The sequence below is a fragment of the Barbus barbus genome, assembly GCF_936440315.1.
Source record: "Barbus barbus genome assembly, chromosome: 22".
Classification (NCBI taxonomy): domain Eukaryota; kingdom Metazoa; phylum Chordata; class Actinopteri; order Cypriniformes; family Cyprinidae; genus Barbus; species Barbus barbus.
Window position 1 is genome coordinate 20,247,840 of NC_136750.1, and position 18,391 is coordinate 20,266,230.

At 41.3% G+C, this 18,391-nt stretch overlaps 2 protein-coding genes across 6 annotated transcripts; one reads left to right on the forward strand and one right to left on the reverse strand.

Moving 5' to 3' along the window:
- Positions 1-686: 686 nt before the first annotated feature.
- LOC306888352 (lactase-like protein) lies at positions 687-13,293 on the forward strand (the record flags this gene model as incomplete). The annotated part of the gene is made up of 14 exons (XM_079446576.1): positions 687-816; positions 983-1,143; positions 1,231-1,318; positions 1,402-1,511; positions 8,535-8,663; positions 8,752-8,847; positions 8,924-8,978; positions 9,055-9,216; positions 9,298-9,572; positions 9,727-9,853; positions 10,169-10,368; positions 11,251-11,314; positions 12,987-13,031; positions 13,178-13,293. The coding sequence occupies 14 exons, from the start codon at positions 687-689 to the stop codon at positions 13,291-13,293; spliced, it is 1,758 nt and encodes a 585-aa protein (XP_079302702.1).
- Positions 10,990-18,255, reverse strand: LOC306888350 (protein zwilch homolog). Of its 5 annotated transcripts, none has more exons than XR_013785734.1 (20): positions 18,086-18,244; positions 17,911-17,950; positions 17,733-17,822; positions 17,540-17,658; positions 17,241-17,431; positions 17,075-17,154; positions 16,839-16,994; positions 16,644-16,715; positions 16,141-16,234; positions 15,916-15,968; positions 15,627-15,729; positions 15,464-15,543; positions 15,165-15,321; positions 14,992-15,020; positions 14,762-14,898; positions 14,405-14,500; positions 14,156-14,271; positions 13,965-14,061; positions 11,552-11,642; positions 10,990-11,185 (listed from the first exon to the last, which is right to left on the reverse strand). XR_013785734.1 is itself a non-coding variant. In XM_079446573.1 (19 exons), exons 1-18 carry the CDS (start codon positions 18,133-18,135, stop codon positions 13,970-13,972), a joined length of 1,755 nt encoding a protein of 584 aa, XP_079302699.1. In that variant the 5' UTR covers positions 18,136-18,255; the 3' UTR covers positions 10,990-11,642; positions 13,965-13,969. The 5 variants fall into 5 exon arrangements, 2 of the variants coding, with proteins under 2 accessions (XP_079302699.1, XP_079302698.1); XR_013785736.1 differs by having other exon boundaries at positions 10,998-11,185; positions 14,719-14,898; XM_079446573.1 differs by having other exon boundaries at positions 10,990-11,642; positions 18,086-18,255.
- Positions 18,256-18,391: the final 136 nt, after the last annotated feature.

An 18,391-nucleotide genomic window follows, 5' to 3' on the forward strand; every position in this document is an offset into this window, starting at 1 on the left:
TTAGCTTTATTGCCAGATAAGTTTGCACATACGAGGAATTTGTTGTAGTGACAGTAGCTCCACAGCAACAGGACAGGACACAGATAATAAAAAAATAATAATATAAATATACAAATTGTATAAATATACAAAATGGACAATATGCAAAATAGCACAAAGACAATATACAAAACAGACATATGCTGTCATTGTTGTAGTAAACATATCAGCCTCTCCAACATTAACTTTGCTTACAGAGTGAAACCCTTGTTTGTGGGAGATCTGTCCACCATTGCAAAATGTGATCACAGTCCATTGACCCTCAATAGGGAGGCTTTTGGGTCTATAGTCATGAGACCACCTTTAGTACAGCACAGCGCTTTGCCACCCAAGCTGAACAGTAACGGACTCTGTATGACAATATTCAAACTTCAAAACTGGATGTGATATCAAGGTGTGGGATAGTTTTCATCGATTTTAAAGGCATTTCCATGTGGAATCAATGCAGAGTCTGAGAAAGGTATGTTCAAATCAGGAGTACGAGCATGAAAATTGTCATTCATTGGTCAATGGTCATTCATTACTGGGCAAATTGCATTGTGTTTAGTAATAGCAATGAATGATGTGTAGTGAAAGGTTAACTACCTCTCAGATCAGGAGAGTGCGGTGCTGATGAGAGTCACTGAACTGGAGCTGAGATCTGGAATATGATGCTGTCACACCGTGTTGGACGAGCGTGTCATGTGCTTGTGCTGGTGTTGTGTCTGTCTGCGGCTGAGGACTTCGACTGGTCAGCGAACAGCCACGACTCCTTCTATTATGGCACTTTTCCAAATGGTATGATCCCACCATTACCAAATAATGGATTCCTTTCGCAAACATTATGGCCTTTGTGAAATGAATTGATCTGCACGGATATCAATGATGAAAGTTAAATACATTAACTGACAAATAATACTTCACGTGAAAGACGTATTCTCTACCGTTTCACTTAATTTGTCAGGATTTTCGTGGGGCGCCGGCAGTTCAGCCTATCAAACAGAAGGAGCCTGGGACAAAGATGGGAAAGGACTGAGCATCTGGGATGTGTTCACTCATAAGAAGGGAAAGACGTTCTTGAATGATACTGGAGACTCTTCATGTGAGGGATACTACAAAATCAAGGTGACCATGCTGGTTTTTGCTACGACATTGAATATGAAATGCCTCAGCTGAAACGCAACAACATTTTTGCTTAATTTTCTTCTATAGGATGATATTTCATTGATAAAAGAGCTGAATCTGAATCATTATCGGTTTTCCATCTCCTGGCCCAGGATCATGCCAACTGGAATCAGGTGTAAGTATCTGTACTGCTGGCTCTAGGTAGGATTTTTTTATATTTTCCCAAAATATTTGACCTCCACTTTTGTGTATTTGCAGCTGACCATGTGAATGAGAAAGGAGTGAAGTACTACAATGCTCTTATTGATGAGCTGCTTAAACACAACATCACTCCCATTGTGACCCTTTATCATTGGGACCTGCCACAGGTGTGTATTCCTGCATATGTCCAATAGGCCTAATAGCACTATTTAAAATATTGTATTGTGATTTATTTAACCTCTCTAGAACGGTTTAATGAATAGATCTTAAATATATCTTATCTTAAGATAAGGAACAGACATTTGCCTGTCCATCACAGCCTCCTTTTCATTTTCTAAACAAAAAGAGACCATTTTGATTCATTTTACATTTACTTAACTCTCTGAACAATATTTTTCAACAATATCTGTCAAGATTTGACAAGGAAAAAGATGAATACACATTTAATGAATTTCATTCATCCACTATATTGACTGCAGTAATTGTGCAAAAGGCTCAAGTGATGTGAACATGGACAGAGCATGTACAGCGAGTGTTCGTTCAGACCACGCCCCTTTTCTGACATGTTGCGACATGCCCTGGCTTGTAGAGAACGGCTGTCAGTTTCAGTTTCAGTTAAGATAATCTTCGCATAGTGTTCGTGTGCGTCAGTGACCACCAAACACACCTTCACTGTAAAGTGTATGAGAAATAGTGCCTGTGCATCTGTATTTTTGAAGTATATTTATTAAAACCATTCAACGACTATCCCTGACTTCCGTGTCCTGACTAGACACTCCATATTGTTGACAAATTTCCTTAACCAGTAGATCTCCATTACAATTTATGGTCCTTCGAGCCGGATAGTGTCAATGATATGGCAACCAGTAAAGAAGGACTCAGCCTCCCTGTTTCACCGGTGCGCCCCAAACGCTCAGTGCAACGCCCAAGATATCTGGATGATTTTTTAGTCCAATATCCAGATCAGCATAGCTTAGCGCAGATGCACAGGCACGAAGAGGAGAGGGCGCTACGCAGTCCTGCTAGAAGCATATCCACAATGTCACCAATGCATCATGCAAATGAAGCCATTGTTCATCAAGCTTTGGAGACAGCGCGGCAACAGAGTGAAACGGCTAAGAAACAAACAGAGCTTTTGGAGTTTCTCCTGCAGCATCATTCCCCTCGGACCTCAGCTCAGTCGTCAAGGAGGTCATCACGGCATCAGACCCCAGTACGCCAACTCTACCCAGACAGAGGAGGTGAACCACAGCCTTCGCCAGCCCTTGTTCCTCACCACCACAGAACTGAGGATAACCCAAGCGTAGCTGCAGATCTAACCCCTCAGCTAGAACAAATGACACTTCCTCCATCTCTCAGCCGAGTCACTCAACCCCCTCAGAATACGCTCGTTCCATGCTATGACGTTCAAGCTATCAAGCAGGAATCTGATCATGATCCATCAGCTCACCTTCAGCCCAGCCATCCCAGAGAGTCAACCCAGGGTCTACAGCCATCAATAGGCTTGTTAAGAAATGCCACATCATATAGCTCACTCTCGTCCTACCCTATATCGGGTAATTGTAAGCCCAATGCAGCTGCACTCGGCAGCCAACACGAGAAAGGTAGGGAACCTCAGTTGGGAAATACACATCTGGTGCCACCTGAGCTTCATACTGCACATCTCTCACATGTGGCTCCTCCCAGATCGCTACATGTAAATCCAGATTTCGATCAGATGATGCCTCTACCCATGCACCAGTCAATACATCAACCTCCTTATGTACCCCAACCTTTCTACCAAGGGAACCCAGCCATGCTGGCCCATTATCCATCCGCCGGGTATCAGCATACACCCCCCAATATAGAAGGCCCAACATTTCCTGATTTTACCAAGGAGGATAGAGCTCAATATGTGGAGCTACGTCTTTCCCTTAGCACACTCCTTCATCCTTCTCAGTCCGAGCATTACAAGTATGCCATCTTGCTGAAGCATGTCAAGGTGCCACATGCACATCGCCTAGTGCTAGCTCATGCAGAGTCTAGTATGCCCTACTCTGAAGCTCTGAAAGCACTGGATGAACGCTACGGACGTCCATATCAGTTTGTGCTGAAGGAGATAGAGGACATGGAACGCCTACCCCCCATCCGAGATGATAGGGCTCTTGATGAGTTCTCCATCAGAGTGCAGTCGCTTGTCGGGATGCTGAAAGCTCTCCGAGGTGAAGGCCATGAGGAACTCCACTGCGGCTCCAATGTGAAGCGCCTTCTAAGCAGGCTCCCCAAGCACCAGCAAGAGAGATTTCGTCGTCAACAGTTTAGGAAGGACCCGGATAAACTGAAGCTAACGCTCACTGACTTTTCAGAGTGGCTGAAGGCAGAAGTCAGATGCCTGGACATTGAGCCCTCACTTCAAGCTCACAGTGAAAAGGATAAAAGAGAATTTAAGCAGCAGAAGTCCAAGGTTAAGATTACTACGGTTATGCATGGGACAGACAGTTCCAGTAACCATCCATCAGACACGCCCTCTCAAGCAGCTCATTCTATGCGAACCCAAGGGAAGGGTAAGATATACTGCCCTTACTGTGAGGCAGAACACTACCTCAGCCAATGTGAGAGCTTCGCTAAACTTACCAAAGCAGAGATGGTGGATTGGATTAAAGTTAAGAGGAGGTGCTGGAGATGCGGACGGTCTCACCTAGCCTCTGCTTGTGACCTCAAGAAGCCGTGTCGCCTTTGTAAGTCGAAACACCTCTCTGTCCTTCACGAGGTCAACCAGAGGAGTGGGAACGAGCCCACCATCACATCGACAGCAGAAACTCACTACCTGGATCAGCCAAATAGATATAGCCAGGTGCTGTTAAAGATTGTCAGAGTCAATTTGCAATACCAGGATAAAGTGCTTGACACGTATGCAGTGCTGGATGATGGCTCTGAGAGAACCATCCTGCTTTCGTCTGCAGCACGCCACCTAGGAGTACAGGGTCAAGTAGAAGACCTCACACTCCGTACTATCCGCCAAGACATCAAGATACTGTCAGGCTCACGTGTGTCCTTTACGATCACTCCAGCTTCCCAACCAACAAAGAGGTTCTCCATTCAAGGCGCATTCACAGGTGAACACCTAGGCCTCTCTCAGTACAGCTACCCAATTACCCAGCTCCAGAGAAGATATCGTCATCTACGAGGTCTGGTAATCCCACCCATCGATGGAGCTCAGCCAACCCTCCTGATTGGATCGGATAATGCTGATCTGATCGTTCCGATTGAGCCAGTGCATCTTGGTCCCCCTGGTGGTCCTGCAGCAGTCAAGACTAAGCTCGGTTGGACACTCCAAGGTCCAGCGAAATACCTGCAGCAACAGCTTCCCACCACACAGTGCTTGTTCACAGTTTCCTCCCCTTCTGCTGAGCTGTTCAGTCAAGTTGAACGGTTGTGGCAATTAGATACACTGCCTTTCAAAAGTGAGAAGTTGGTGACCAGATCCAGACAGGACAAGTACTCAGTGGACTTATTAGAGGCTGAGACCATCCGTGTAGAAGTAAACGGAGTGCATCGGTACGCTACACCCCTTCTACGAGTCCCAAACATGCCCAAGCTGAAAGTTTCAAAGGAAGTTGTGATGAAGAACCTGCGAAACACAGAGAAGAGGTTAGCACAAAACCCACTGCGGACATCTACCTACCAGGAGGAGATCAAGAAACTGGAGATTGCTGGGTACGCCACCAAGATTGACTCCGGCGAGGTGGACTCATCCGAGGAGTCGTGGTTCCTGCCCCACCACATGGTCAGACACAATGGCAAGGAACGGATTGTTTTCAACTGCAGCTTCCAGCTTGGCAGACAAAGTTTGAATAACTACCTCCTTCCTGGTCCAGCCTTAGGAGCCTCACTCCTTGGAGTCCTCCTGCGCTTCAGGGAGCATCGAGTTGCAGTAAGTGGAGACATTAAAGGGATGTTTCACCAGGTCCGCCTGCTGGACAGAGACAAGCCCTTGCTGAGGTTCCTTTGGAGGGATCTAAAAACGGACAAACAACCATCAGTGTACCAGTGGGAAGTTCTGCCGTTTGGGACGACGTGCAGTCCCTGCTGCGCGATCTTTGCTCTTCAGAAACACATCAGTGAGTCAAGTCAACCAGGAGAGGATGTCCGCCACAGTGTAGAACAGTGCTTCTACGTAGACAACTGCCTGCAGAGTCTACCCACCATAGTAGAAGCCAGTAACCTTGTGAAGAAGCTTAGAACCCTTCTAGCTGCAGGTGGTTTCGATATTCGTCAGTGGGCCAGTAACCAGCCAGAGGTGATTCGCAACTTGCCTAATGAGGCCAAGTCTGACAGCAGCGAAAGATGGGTTTCTCAGACACATGGTGAAGCTCAAGAAATGACGCTAGGCCTCAGTTGGCACTTCATGGAGGACACACTCCATTACAGGCATCGCCCGGTTTCCCCAAGCCAGACTACCATGCGAAATATCTATAAGATACTAGCAAGCCAATATGATCCCCTAGGTCATATCCTGCCTTTCACCACAAGGGCCAAAGTTTTGGTCCAGAGACTGTGGGCCAAAGACCGCGACTGGGATGACCCAAACTTACCGGTCGACCTCCTGCAAGCCTGGACTTTATGGGAAGAAGAGCTCCCTCAGCTCCCAACAGTTAGTCTCTCCCGGAGCTACTTCCCACTAGACGTGGATGTAAGTGCCATCACCCTCGAGCTTCATGTATTCTGTGATGCATCTGAGTCCGCCTACGGGTCAGTTGCTTACCTACGCGGTGAGGATCCACATGGCCAAGTCCATGTAGCCTTTGTGCTGGCACGTTCAAGAGTGGCACCGAAGAAACAACAGTCAATGCCACGCCTTGAGCTCTGTGCCGCCCTTACAGGAGCTCAGCTTGCCCAGATGATCCAGCGAGAGCTCACCCTTAAGTTGAGGGACACAGTGCTGTGGTCTGACTCCACCACAGTACTTGCCTGGATACAGTCGGAGTCCTGCAGATACAAGGTGTTTGTAGGGACTCGTGTATCTGAGATTCAGGAGCTGACGAATCACCAGTCATGGAGGTATGTGGACACACAGAATAACCCCGCGGATGCTATCACCAGAGGGATGACACTATCCAACCTAGCCAAGCCAAACCAATTCAGTCAAGGTCCTGCTTTCCTTCGGCTACCACGTGAGAGTTGGTCAGCCACAACTTCTTTCGTGGAGGTCCCAGATGAGTCAGAGATGAAGAGGTCTATGTTCTGTGGCATTATGTCAGCCATTACTGCTCCAGAGATCCCAGCCGCTGAAGACCACTCTACCTTTGAAGATCTCCTTGAGGCAACGAGTAGGTCACTACATGGGGCGGCCTCCCAGTCAAGCGCCCTCAGTGCAGATGACTACGCAGAAGCAGAACTCAGAATCCTTCAGAGAGCACAATATGATAGCTTTCCAGACGAAGTCAAGTGCCTACAAACAGGGAAAGCACTTCCATCCAGCAGTCGGCTCTTGTCACTTGCTCCAGAGTACGATGTCTCTAAGGGCCTTATCCGAGTAGGTGGTAGGTTGCGCCGTTCTACTGGTCTGGAAGAATATGTCGTACACCCAATTGTGCTAGAACCTAAGCACCATATTACCAAACTTATCATACGACAGTATGACAACAAGTTACTCCATTCTGGATCGGAGAGGGTCTTTGCAGAGCTCCGGCGCAAGTTTTGGATCCTCCAAGGCCGAGAAGCTGTACGTCGTCATCAGAGATCCTGCCCGGAGTGCCAGAAATGGAGAGCAAAGCCTGCTATTCCTAAGATGGCAGATCTGCCCCTTTGTCGTCTCCGCCTCCTGAAGCCTCCATTTTATTCAACAGGAGTAGATTGCTTTGGCCCGTTCCAGGTCAAGCGTGGTCGAAGTACGGAAAAGAGATGGGGAATAGTTTTTAAGTGTATGACCACCAGGTGCGTTCACTTAGATGTGCTGCCCAAAATGGATACCGACTCGTTCCTTATGTCACTCAGAAGGTTCGTGGCTAGACGGGGAACACCCTTCGAGCTTCTCTCTGACTGTGGGACCAACTTCCGCGGAGGGGAGCACGAGCTCAAGGCAAGTTTTGAGGCCATGTGTGAAGAGCTGCAGACCAAGTTGGCTAAGCACCAGATCCGTTTCCAGTTCAACCCACCAAATGCACCTCACTTTGGTGGAGCCTGGGAGCGGGAAGTCAGATCTATTAAGGCTGCACTCTATGTTACTCTGGGAGCACAGACAGTGACCGAAGAAGTCTTGCAGACAGTTCTGATTGAGGTAGAGGGAATCCTTAACTCCAAGCCATTGGGATATGTGTCGACAGATGTAGCTGATGTGGATCCCGTAACCCCCAACTACCTCCTCATGGGGCGGCCCGACTCTTCGCTTCCTCAAGTGGTGTACCCTGAGTCTGAGATTCTCAGTCGGAGAAGATGGCGGCACAGTCAGGTGTTAGCTGACCAGTTTTGGACCCATTTCATACGGAACTACTTGCCTTTCTTGCAATCAAGGCAGAAATGGGTAAAGGACACAGAGAACCTCACTGTGGGTACAGTGGTGATGGTAATTGACCAAAGGTTACCTCGTGCATTGTGGCCCGTGGGACGAGTCACGAAGATCATTAGGAGTGTCGATAGTAAAGTGAGGACTGCTGAGGTGCAGGTAGACGAGAGGACCTACACCAGACCAGTGGCCAAACTCATTGAGCTGCCGGCCATCCCGGAGAATGCCTCGACAACAGCTCCTGTGGATAGTTGAGCCTTTCCAGGAGATAATTCACACCGTGAATTATGGGGCGGCTGTGCAAAAGGCTCAAGTGATGTGAACATGGACAGAGCATGTACAGCGAGTGTTCGTTCAGACCACGCCCCTTTTCTGACATGTTGCGACATGCCCTGGCTTGTAGAGAACGGCTGTCAGTTTCAGTTTCAGTTAAGATAATCTTCGCATAGTGTTCGTGTGCGTCAGTGACCACCAAACACACCTTCACTGTAAAGTGTATGAGAAATAGTGCCTGTGCATCTGTATTTTTGAAGTATATTTATTAAAACCATTCAACGACTATCCCTGACTTCCGTGTCCTGACTAGACACTCCATATTGTTGACAAATTTCCTTAACCAGTAGATCTCCATTACAGTAATAATGGATTAGTCTAACCTTTTTAGCAATGTTTTATTATTTATCATCGTGTCTGTACATTTGGACAGGTTTTGCAGGAGAAATATGGCGGATGGCAGAACATCAGCATGATTAATTATTTCAACGACTTTGCCAATCTTTGCTTTGAACACTATGGGGACCGTGTCAAAAACTGGATAACTTTTAATAACCCATGGGTACGCTCACTCTATTAATCTCTAGTTAATAACAGCAAATTAAAGAAATGTGTAAAGTATGAGCTTATTAATGCTCATTGCGTGTCAGTCAGTGGCAGTGGAAGGATATGAAACTGGAGAACATGCTCCAGGACTGAAGCTCAGGGACACTGGGGCCTATAGAGCAGCTCACCACATCATTAAGGTACCATTAAATATTGTACCATGGTATTTCAGAATGGAGAATTTGTACAATACTGTTTGTGTTGATTTACTGACAGGCACATGCTAAGGTTTGGCACACTTACGATACTCAGTGGCGAAACAAACAAAGAGGTATGAGCTTATAGCAGTATCTATAAGCTTATTAAAAATCACACCCTCTGAACCCTCTGGCTGCTTTCTTTTCTAGGTATGGTGGGTATTTCACTGTCCGGGGACTGGGGAGAGCCTGTGGACATCACTAACCAGAAGGACATTGAGGCTGCAGAGAGATATGTCCAGTTTTACATAGGCTGGTTTGCTACACCTATCTTTCATGGAGATTATCCTCAAGTGATGAAGGATTTCATAGGTACTGTTGCTAAGTAGATGTTGAATCTGTGAGGTTAAGAATGGCACAATGCAGCATATTAATGACAATTTTGTATCCAAGGGAGAAAAAGCGCACAGCAGGGTTTGGGAACGTCTCGCCTTCCCAACTTTTCTTCTCAGGAGAAGAGTTACATCAAAGGCACCTCTGACTTCCTAGGTGTGGGGCACTTCACCACACGCTACATCACCCAAAAGAGCTTCCCTTCCAACCGTGGCTCCACCTACTTCTCAGATCGGGACGTAGCAGAGCTGGTCGACCCACGTTGGCCTGATCCTGGTTCAGAGTGGCTCTACTCGGTTCCTTGGGGCTTCCGCCGTCTGCTCAACTTTATAAAGGTGCACAAATGCTGTCGTTGTTTAAAAGGCAGTTTCACCTCATTTCCTCATGCTGATCTTTGATCTTGTTTCATAATATATATTTATTATTGTCTTTGTGACAGTACCATGTCATGAATTGAAAACTTTTGACTTGCTCTTTGACTTTCTAAAGACTCAATATGGGAACCCCATGATCTTTATCACTGAGAACGGGGTCTCAGAGAAGATGATGTGCACTGAACTGTGTGATGACTGGAGAATACAGTATTACAAGGGTTACATCAATGAAATGCTCAAAGGTAACCAGTTCAAAAATGAGTAAAGGGATGGGTCATCCAAAAATTGACATTTTGTCATCATTTACTCATCCTCCTGTTGTTTCAAACTAGTATGATTTCAAAAGATCTTTTGAAGAATGTTTAAACTGTTTTTGTCCATATAATGGAAGTGGTCCAAAACAATATTGGACCCCATTAACTTTCATTGTATAGACAAAAAAATATCTTCTTTTGTGTTCTACACAAGAAAGTCAGGTTTGGAATGACTTGATGCTGTGTAAATGATGACAGAATCATCACAAATTATACTGTATTTTATTTGTTGTTAACCTGCAGCTATCAGGGATGGAGTGAATGTGAAGGGCTACACCGCTTGGTCCCTTCTGGACAAGTTTGAGTGGGATGAGGGCTATTCAGAGAGGTTCGGCCTTTACTATGTGGACTTCAGGAACAAAAATAAGCCTCGCTACCCCAAGGCCTCTGTTCAGTTCTACAAACGCATCATTAAGTCTAATGGATTTCCCAATCAGAGAGAGGTACAGCTATTTTGTTGAAATACCCATTGAGTTACTAAAAAAAAAGAAAGAATGAAAGACATACAGTAATCACTGAGTCCTAGAGATATATAAAAGTAACAGTTTCTTTCTTCTTATGTTTTCTGTTTTAACATGAAATGTCAATTTTATGCATAGAAAGGATTCTAGGTAACCATAAATACACAAATATATATATATACGTATGTATACATATAAAACACAAAATACAATACCTAAAAGACTACAAAACTGTGTAGGGAACCAAATCACATACCACACACTTATAGTTAAAAAAGCCATTTTTAAGGAAAGTGCTGTTTGTTCACTGATTAACATTTTGAATGAACTGATTCTGCTCCAGATTGATTGACATCCGTCTTGCGGTACTATTTGGATTAGAGCATCTGTTTTGGTATTGAAACATGCTATTTAGAGTCAATGAAATATTTGCAGAGAACATTTCCAATTAAATAGCTGTTTAGGGTGAATACACCAACAACCTCATTTGGTTATCTACCAACAAAACCGTCTTGGATAACCCCCAAGATTAGGATGTGATTACCATATAAATGGTATTTTCTAATTATTTTTCTGTCACCTTATATTAAACAAACTCAAGTTGCCTTGGACATGTTCCAAATGTTTATTTTCAGATGATACAAAACCACATAAACCATTTTATACTTAACTGTTTATATAATCTATGTATTAAAGGTGGTGTAATTAACTGAATTAAACAGTCAAGTTAAATACCATATAAAAAGACAGATTATGGAACAGAATTCTGAAAGGAGTGTCCATCTGCGCAAGACTCTATCTGTAAGAGAACAGTATGAATAAATGAGACAATGACTATATGCTCTGAATAATCATCATTGGCAGGTTGAGAACTGGAAAAGGAAAGCTACAGAGACTTGCTCCACCAGCAATCAGCTCCTGGCTGCAGGTCAGTGGATCATTGATTCTAACTTAGTTGAAGAACCGGGGCAAACAAGGAAAAATTCCATTTGTTGATCACAGACTAAAAGAAAAAAATCATGTAGCCTTTAATCAAGAACAAATTCGATGGGAACAAATTCCTCTTGAACAGTACATGAGAACATTCCTTGTCTTCATTTGTGGTTTGTGGTTTGACTAGGTTTCTGCTTAGCCATTAGTATCCATAGGGACTCGGTATGCTTACCATGCGAACGAATTGACGAAGACTTTTGGGGAGGTCTGAAACAGACTGAGCTGAAACCTCTAACAGGATTTTTCTTTGTTTGCCCCTCCAGCTAGAAGCAAATACAAGGAAAAGAAAGATCATGTAGAGATGCCAAAGGTTTGGTCAGTGCATGATGAAGTTTAGACACTAGGGTACATATAGAAGTAACTTGTTCTTTTCTTTTCAGCTTGGAAAACTTCTGACAAAGTCTTTAAAAAAAACATAGAATGATTGTGTTGTGTAGTTGGATAAAAAGAGCATTAAGCAACTCAAGTTCTGGCTTACTCTGATCTTGGGAAGCTGAAATGTCAGGGGCCATATTCTACAAGCTTCAGTGAATGATGTTAAAATGGCTCCATAGTACATATATTCTTAATTAAATGTCACCATAAAGAAATAACCAGATCAGCTATTGGAGCACTTTTGATTAAAGGGTCAGTACTCCTCAAAGCCTTAATTCATTAGGTCGAGCTATTAGAGTGCAACAGTGCTCACCCACTTGTCATGGCCTTGGTTCTGAAAGTTATGTTTCCCATTAATTTTTCTTTCTTTCTTTTTTTTTTTTTAAGAGTTATAGGCTATGAACCAAACCAATCAGCAATGCAAATCATAACATTACAAACTTGATTTGAAACAAAAAAGTATTTGAACATTGGACAAAAACACAAAGGTACAAGACAGTCTTAATGAGGGAAAGAATTAAAGAGTTTTTAGTGGCGTGCTTTGCTTTTTTCAGTTCTGATTGGAGATTTGCACAGTCTTTGGTAATGTAGTTTTTCACCAGAAAGGACCAGTTTAAAAAAAATAAATAACGTGAGCTGATGGCTTCAACTAAATAATATATCATCATATACCATCAATGAACAACCGTGTAGTCTGTCCTGAAAAGTTTATTAAAAATAATGAATGGGAGTTTTTTACTTGTGAAACCTGACTGTTGCACACTATTATTATTATAAATTACATGCTTTGTTGTCAAGGTTTAGTCAGGTGCAATTTCATAAGTCACAAGTCATACTGCTGATGGACTGGCAACCAGAAATTCAGTCAACTAACTTGATGAACTGTCTGCCGCTTTGAATAGAGCTTGCTTTGCTGAAGTTTTGATAATCAGCAAATAATCATCTGATTATAAAGATTTGGAAATCTTTTTAATCAGAACCTTAAAATGTTGCTTTTGCTAATACTCTTAATACTATTTTGATGAATCAAACTGAAATACTGTATATGCTGTATTATAATCCTCAAACAAACAGCCAATGTAAGTATAAAACTATGCTTGATGTGGATGGCATGCTGTCGTTTTGCTTATAACCCAGTTGACTGTGCCGCTTTATTGTGAGCTTACGCAGCGGCCCTCAAAGGGTTAATGTGTCCTACTGCCATCCTAAGATTATTTCTCTCTCTTCATTAGAGGAACAGCGGAATACGGCTGCCAATATTCTAAGACTTATTCATGGTAAGCCATCTCACACACACACACACACACAATAGCTAGAAGAGAACTATATTAACCCTTTGAGTGCTCCGTAACGCAAAAGCAGTGTGAACTTGGGCTATGCTAATATGTTTGGTCTGATAAACACATTTGTGTATTCATTTCAGATCCTTTAACCAGCCACATGGAGATGGTGACCGAGGTTGTGGTTCCCACAGTATGCACCCTCTGCATTTTGATCAGCGCTGTCTTTCTCATGTTCCTACTCCGCAAACGAAACTAACTCGCTTGTTTTTTTTTAAAGGAAACAAACTGAATTCGGCCCTTGTTTCTTGGGTAATACTGCTTGCATTGAGAAGGTTAAGGACACTATGCTGAATTTAAATGATATAGGCAAATAGTCATCTGCTTTTGGAAATTGTTCTCTACGTGGACAAAACTTGTCTTAAACCCTGTTGAAGCTTAAACTTCTGCAAACTGAAGTGGTTGCATATTCACTGCCATTCATAAGTTTGGGGTCTGCACGTTTTTAAGAAATTGATATTTTTATTCAGCTAGGATGCATTAAATGGATCAAAAGTGATAAAAAAAGGTGTAAAATGCTACAAAAGTTTAAAATAAAAATTATTTCAAATAAATGCTGTTCTTTTGAACTTTCTATTCATCAAAAAATCCTGAAAAAGTAATATGGTTTCCACAGAAATATTAAGCAGCACAGTTATTTAAAGTTGCAATAATATTTCACAACACTATTTTTGACTGTATTATCTAATAAATGTAGCAGCGGTGATAATGACTCTTCTTTAAAAAACATTTAAAAAATTACTCCAAACTTTTGAAAAGTATTGTAAATAAGCAAATTAAAACTACATCAAATTTTTAAAAAATAAATATGTCATTTGACATTTGAAATGACATTTTCTGTGAGTTAATTTCTATGATATGAAGTCTTACCAGTGTTAAGTGAAGCTGATGAGACTACAGCTCACCATGGTCCTGTAGTAAGACATCTTCTCACTTTCTCCATTCACAGACTCATCTAAGGGTATATCTGCAGATCATTTAAAATGTTAAATGTTAAAATGTTAAAAAAAAAATTCAATTAACTCAACAAGACATAAAACTAGAACAGCTAGTGACTTCACCTAAGTCAAAACTAATGTGGTCTACTAGAGGCTTGTCACTGAGATACAATGCTGTCTTGACTTCCTTTGACCCCTGTCCACTGGACACCTCCATAGCCCAAGAGAACGGTTGCTCCCTGAGAGAATAACATAAACAAATAATAATTCATAGCTACAAATATCATTATTCTGTTCAATACATCTTACATCAACTGGAAGAATTATACAGAGAGAATATGACAGCTCATAAGAAATGCAGCAAATACTCACTTCTCATAAAAATAGCTAATAAGTGCAGGTTTAATTTGCAGCTGGAAGACATGCTCATCATCACAGTTGGATGTTTTGTAGTATTGCAAACAGGACCTGATATCAAATATCATGGTTAGAAACATGTAAGATCTAACTACTGAAATTAGTATTTTCATCTGTTTAATTATCTTGCTATGCACGATCCCCAATGCTATCATGGGATCTGCAGTGCTCTCTGAAGGAAGAAAAAACAAAAAAAAGTGTCCTCTAAATCATAATTTAATGTAAAAACAAAAGGTTATGATATATTATTTCTCTACATTTTGAATCACCATTTGATTAATATATAATTTCCGGAAAGGGCAGGAAGCTCACTGAGTGAAAAGGAAGAGGCGATCATGAGGAAGACTGAGGAAAGTGCTGCAGGTGCCCAGGATCTCCAGCAGGTGGTGCAGTTTCCTCACTCTTATCACCTGCTCCTGCAGGTCCACCTCTGTGTCCAAGTAGTATCTCTAAAAATTACAAATAAAATGTATAAACAACCCCAGTACATGCTAGTATTTATCTAAATCGTAGGAAAAAAAAATTTAAAAGTAGTTTTCTACCAAATAGTTGAGAGTTGTAAGTTCCTTTCCTAAAAAAGAATTACGTCAGAATTAAGTCTTCAATCTACTTCTCAAAGAGCATGTAAAAACTCAAATTTGATTTAGGTTATTAACAGATGAAGTGAACTATAAACCAAAAAACAGCTAGATTTGAAATCTTAAAATGTATGTACCAACAAGATAGTTGATGAAGTCTTTCCTGATCTTGTCCAGGCCGAGCTCTAGCAGCATATTAGCGGGTGTGAGGCCAGTGAGAGGCATTGAGTCTATCTGCTGCTGGTACGACTGCAGGATCAGCTTACTGAGAGTGCTATTGCTGTCTTTGTGGATCTAAGGAAAACAATACCCTCATTACATAATTTTAAAATGTTTATGCTGAAAAAAAGGACAAAAATGTTAGATCATGTTTATTCACAATGGTTAACCCAAAAAAATCTTTAGTGCATTTAAATAGACATGAAGCTGCACACACCCATGGTTTGATTTTACCAAGTTTCACTGCTTTGACAACAATTTTCAGGCATTCTGTTACGTCTTGATATGAAGTTACGCCTATTAAAAAAAAAAAAAAATTATTTGGTTTCAGTAAAGATGTTTTGCTGTATTTCGTGAAAATTCCCAAAGGTGATATTTACTCTTCCTCATCTTCTCCCACAGTTGTTCTGTAAAGTCCAGATCTCCTCTCTCGATCACCATCGAGCTGAAGGCTGCCATAGCATCTGTCTTAGCTTTTTGTTTCTGTTATAAAAGATCAAATGGATAGTTCACACATAAATTAAATAAAATTGCCATTGTTTACCCATTCATTCCAAATCTGTATGAATCTTTCTTCTTTAGTGGAACACAAAATGCAAATTTACCTAACAATGTATAATAAAAGTGAATGAAGAATTGTGCTGTTTAATATTATGTTATTAAGTTTACCTCAGACGATTTGGCAGTGTGTCCTGGTGCTCCTTGTCCAAAATTCTCAAGTTCTAAAACAAGGGGAAAAAACAGCTTCATAAACCAGCAAATTATCTCCCGCAAACTGCACACGCTACACTTAAAAGCAAAAAATTCAAGGACTGACCATCAGCAGCATTTATATCTATTTATGGTTTCTTGCTATGTATACTGTACACAGATTAATCAGTACAGCTGCTATACCCTCAATGAGTGCTCTGGTCAGGTCCACTGCAGACTGAGTCTCCATTGGTTCCAACCATTCGGTTTCTCCTGTTCTCAAACCCTCTGCTAGAGCCTAGTCAAATGTTTTAAAACAAAAACAATAAATGTTGATGGCATGATTATTATATAATTACATATTAATAATATAAAATAATATATACTGATAAACATTTCTCTATCTAGAATAAATCAAGTTTTTTATTACAGGAAGTTATTTTTATTTATGATTTATTACATTGTTATTGTTAACTAAAACTATTTAAAATAATTTTCATTAACTGAAACAAAGCTGAAACAACATAAAATATAAATATTACACAACAAACTTAAACTTAAAATGCTTTTTATTAGAATTAAGTAAAGAAAATGACAAAAGCATATAACAAATGACTAAAACCCTTTAACTAAAATTAAAATGAACAACACAAACAAAACATTAAAACTACATTGTATACGAAACACAATTTATTTCCAATACTTACCAGAAGGAACTCCATCTCTTTATAGGTCTGATACAATGGACTCCTTATGTCTCCAACTGCGACTTTGATATTCTGTAAATGGGGGGAAAAAAGCGAAACAAATCACTTAGTAATCTCAAGAGGCAGTATGATCAAAACTTGGGAGTAACTGGGACTAAAGTATCAAAGGCAACTGGATGCGGCACTGATGCTGACCAGAGATGCTTTAGAAGACAACGGAGGACACTCCAATACTTTCTCCACATTGTTCCATGCGAGACTCGCTATTACACTGCTCTGGGACTCAAACATCATGCTCTCCTCTTTTAAGGAGCAAAACAGGTTGTACTGTGCATAGCCTTTGGTCGCCACCTGAAAAAAAAAACATAATATTCTTAACAGATACCAAATAGTGAGAAACCTAAAGCAGCTAAATGACTAAAAATTCTTACTGTAGAAGCGTGGTGTCTTTTCTCATGCTCTTGTTTAAGCTCATCTAGTGTGGTGAAACAGGTTTCATCTCCTGTTGGACCTGCAGAACATTGGGAAAGATTTAGTCACTCTTTATGGGTACTTATCCCTTTGAATAATGCATGAGTAACAAATAAGTGCTACTACCTTTGCAACTGACTGTATACAGTTTGACACCACTGGTTTTGTTCCCACTATAGATAGTTTCTACTCCAAGCCAGGCAGTGGCACATGGATCCAATTTGTCACAACGGACCCACAGAGGGTGCAGAGACCCTGGGGCTTCCACCTGGGGCATGTTGGGGTTTTGAGCCATGGTGTACCAAGACAATAGCTGCCTAGCAAAAGAAAGGGAGTAAAAATTATTCTTTATTATAGTGCTCAGCTTTCTTGGGGGAAAAATAATTCTTCAATTGTACTATATTGCAACAAGCAGTTTCTTTCACCTTGCTTTCATGACAGAGAGAGGCTGAGGCCCTAGATCTTGCTCCACTTTAAAAAGAGTTTCTTCAACAACACTGGTGTCAGCTGGAGTTTCTGTAGCTTCTGGTTCACACTTTGGTTCCTTTTCATTAAATGAGTTCACATGTTATGTAATGTTTAGTGTAAATAAGCATAGTACATCATAAACTAACTTACTGCTTTCTCACAGACAAAGATAGGCTGATTTCCACCGATTATGTCGTGCAAAAGTTCTTCCTTCTCCACCAGTAGTACTGAAATATCATCCTGAAATAAATAAACAAACAAATAACTTGTTTTTCAATACGCACGACTGAACATCTTTTCTATTCATCTGCACACATTTTAGTTTTACCATATACGTGCAGTTCTCTTTATTTTCATCTTGGCACAACCTTAAGCAAGCAAGAAAAGAGATATAAGATAAACATATGAATAAACTTACACATAACAAAAACATGACAGATATGCCAGCTATTCAAGTTCAGTCAATCGTAATAAAAAAGAAAGGTAACGTTACAATAACTCACTTCAGAAATGTAACAAATGCGTTGGCGTCCGAAACTATTTTTGATCCCATTCCCCTCGTTTTAAAACAAAATATATATTTAATTACCAAATTATATCCGTTTGAATGAAAAACGTACAGGATTCAAAACTATTTGATAACAGCGCGCCTAATGTACGTCACGAGGGTTACGACCTATGGTTACGACGCAGGCGTCCTTTTGCCACGCCTATTCTTGTTAAAAAAATAATATTCGCCAAAAAAGTTTTTTACTGTTTTTTTTCTACAATAGTATTTTAAACTAAGATAAAACTAATGAAATACTTAA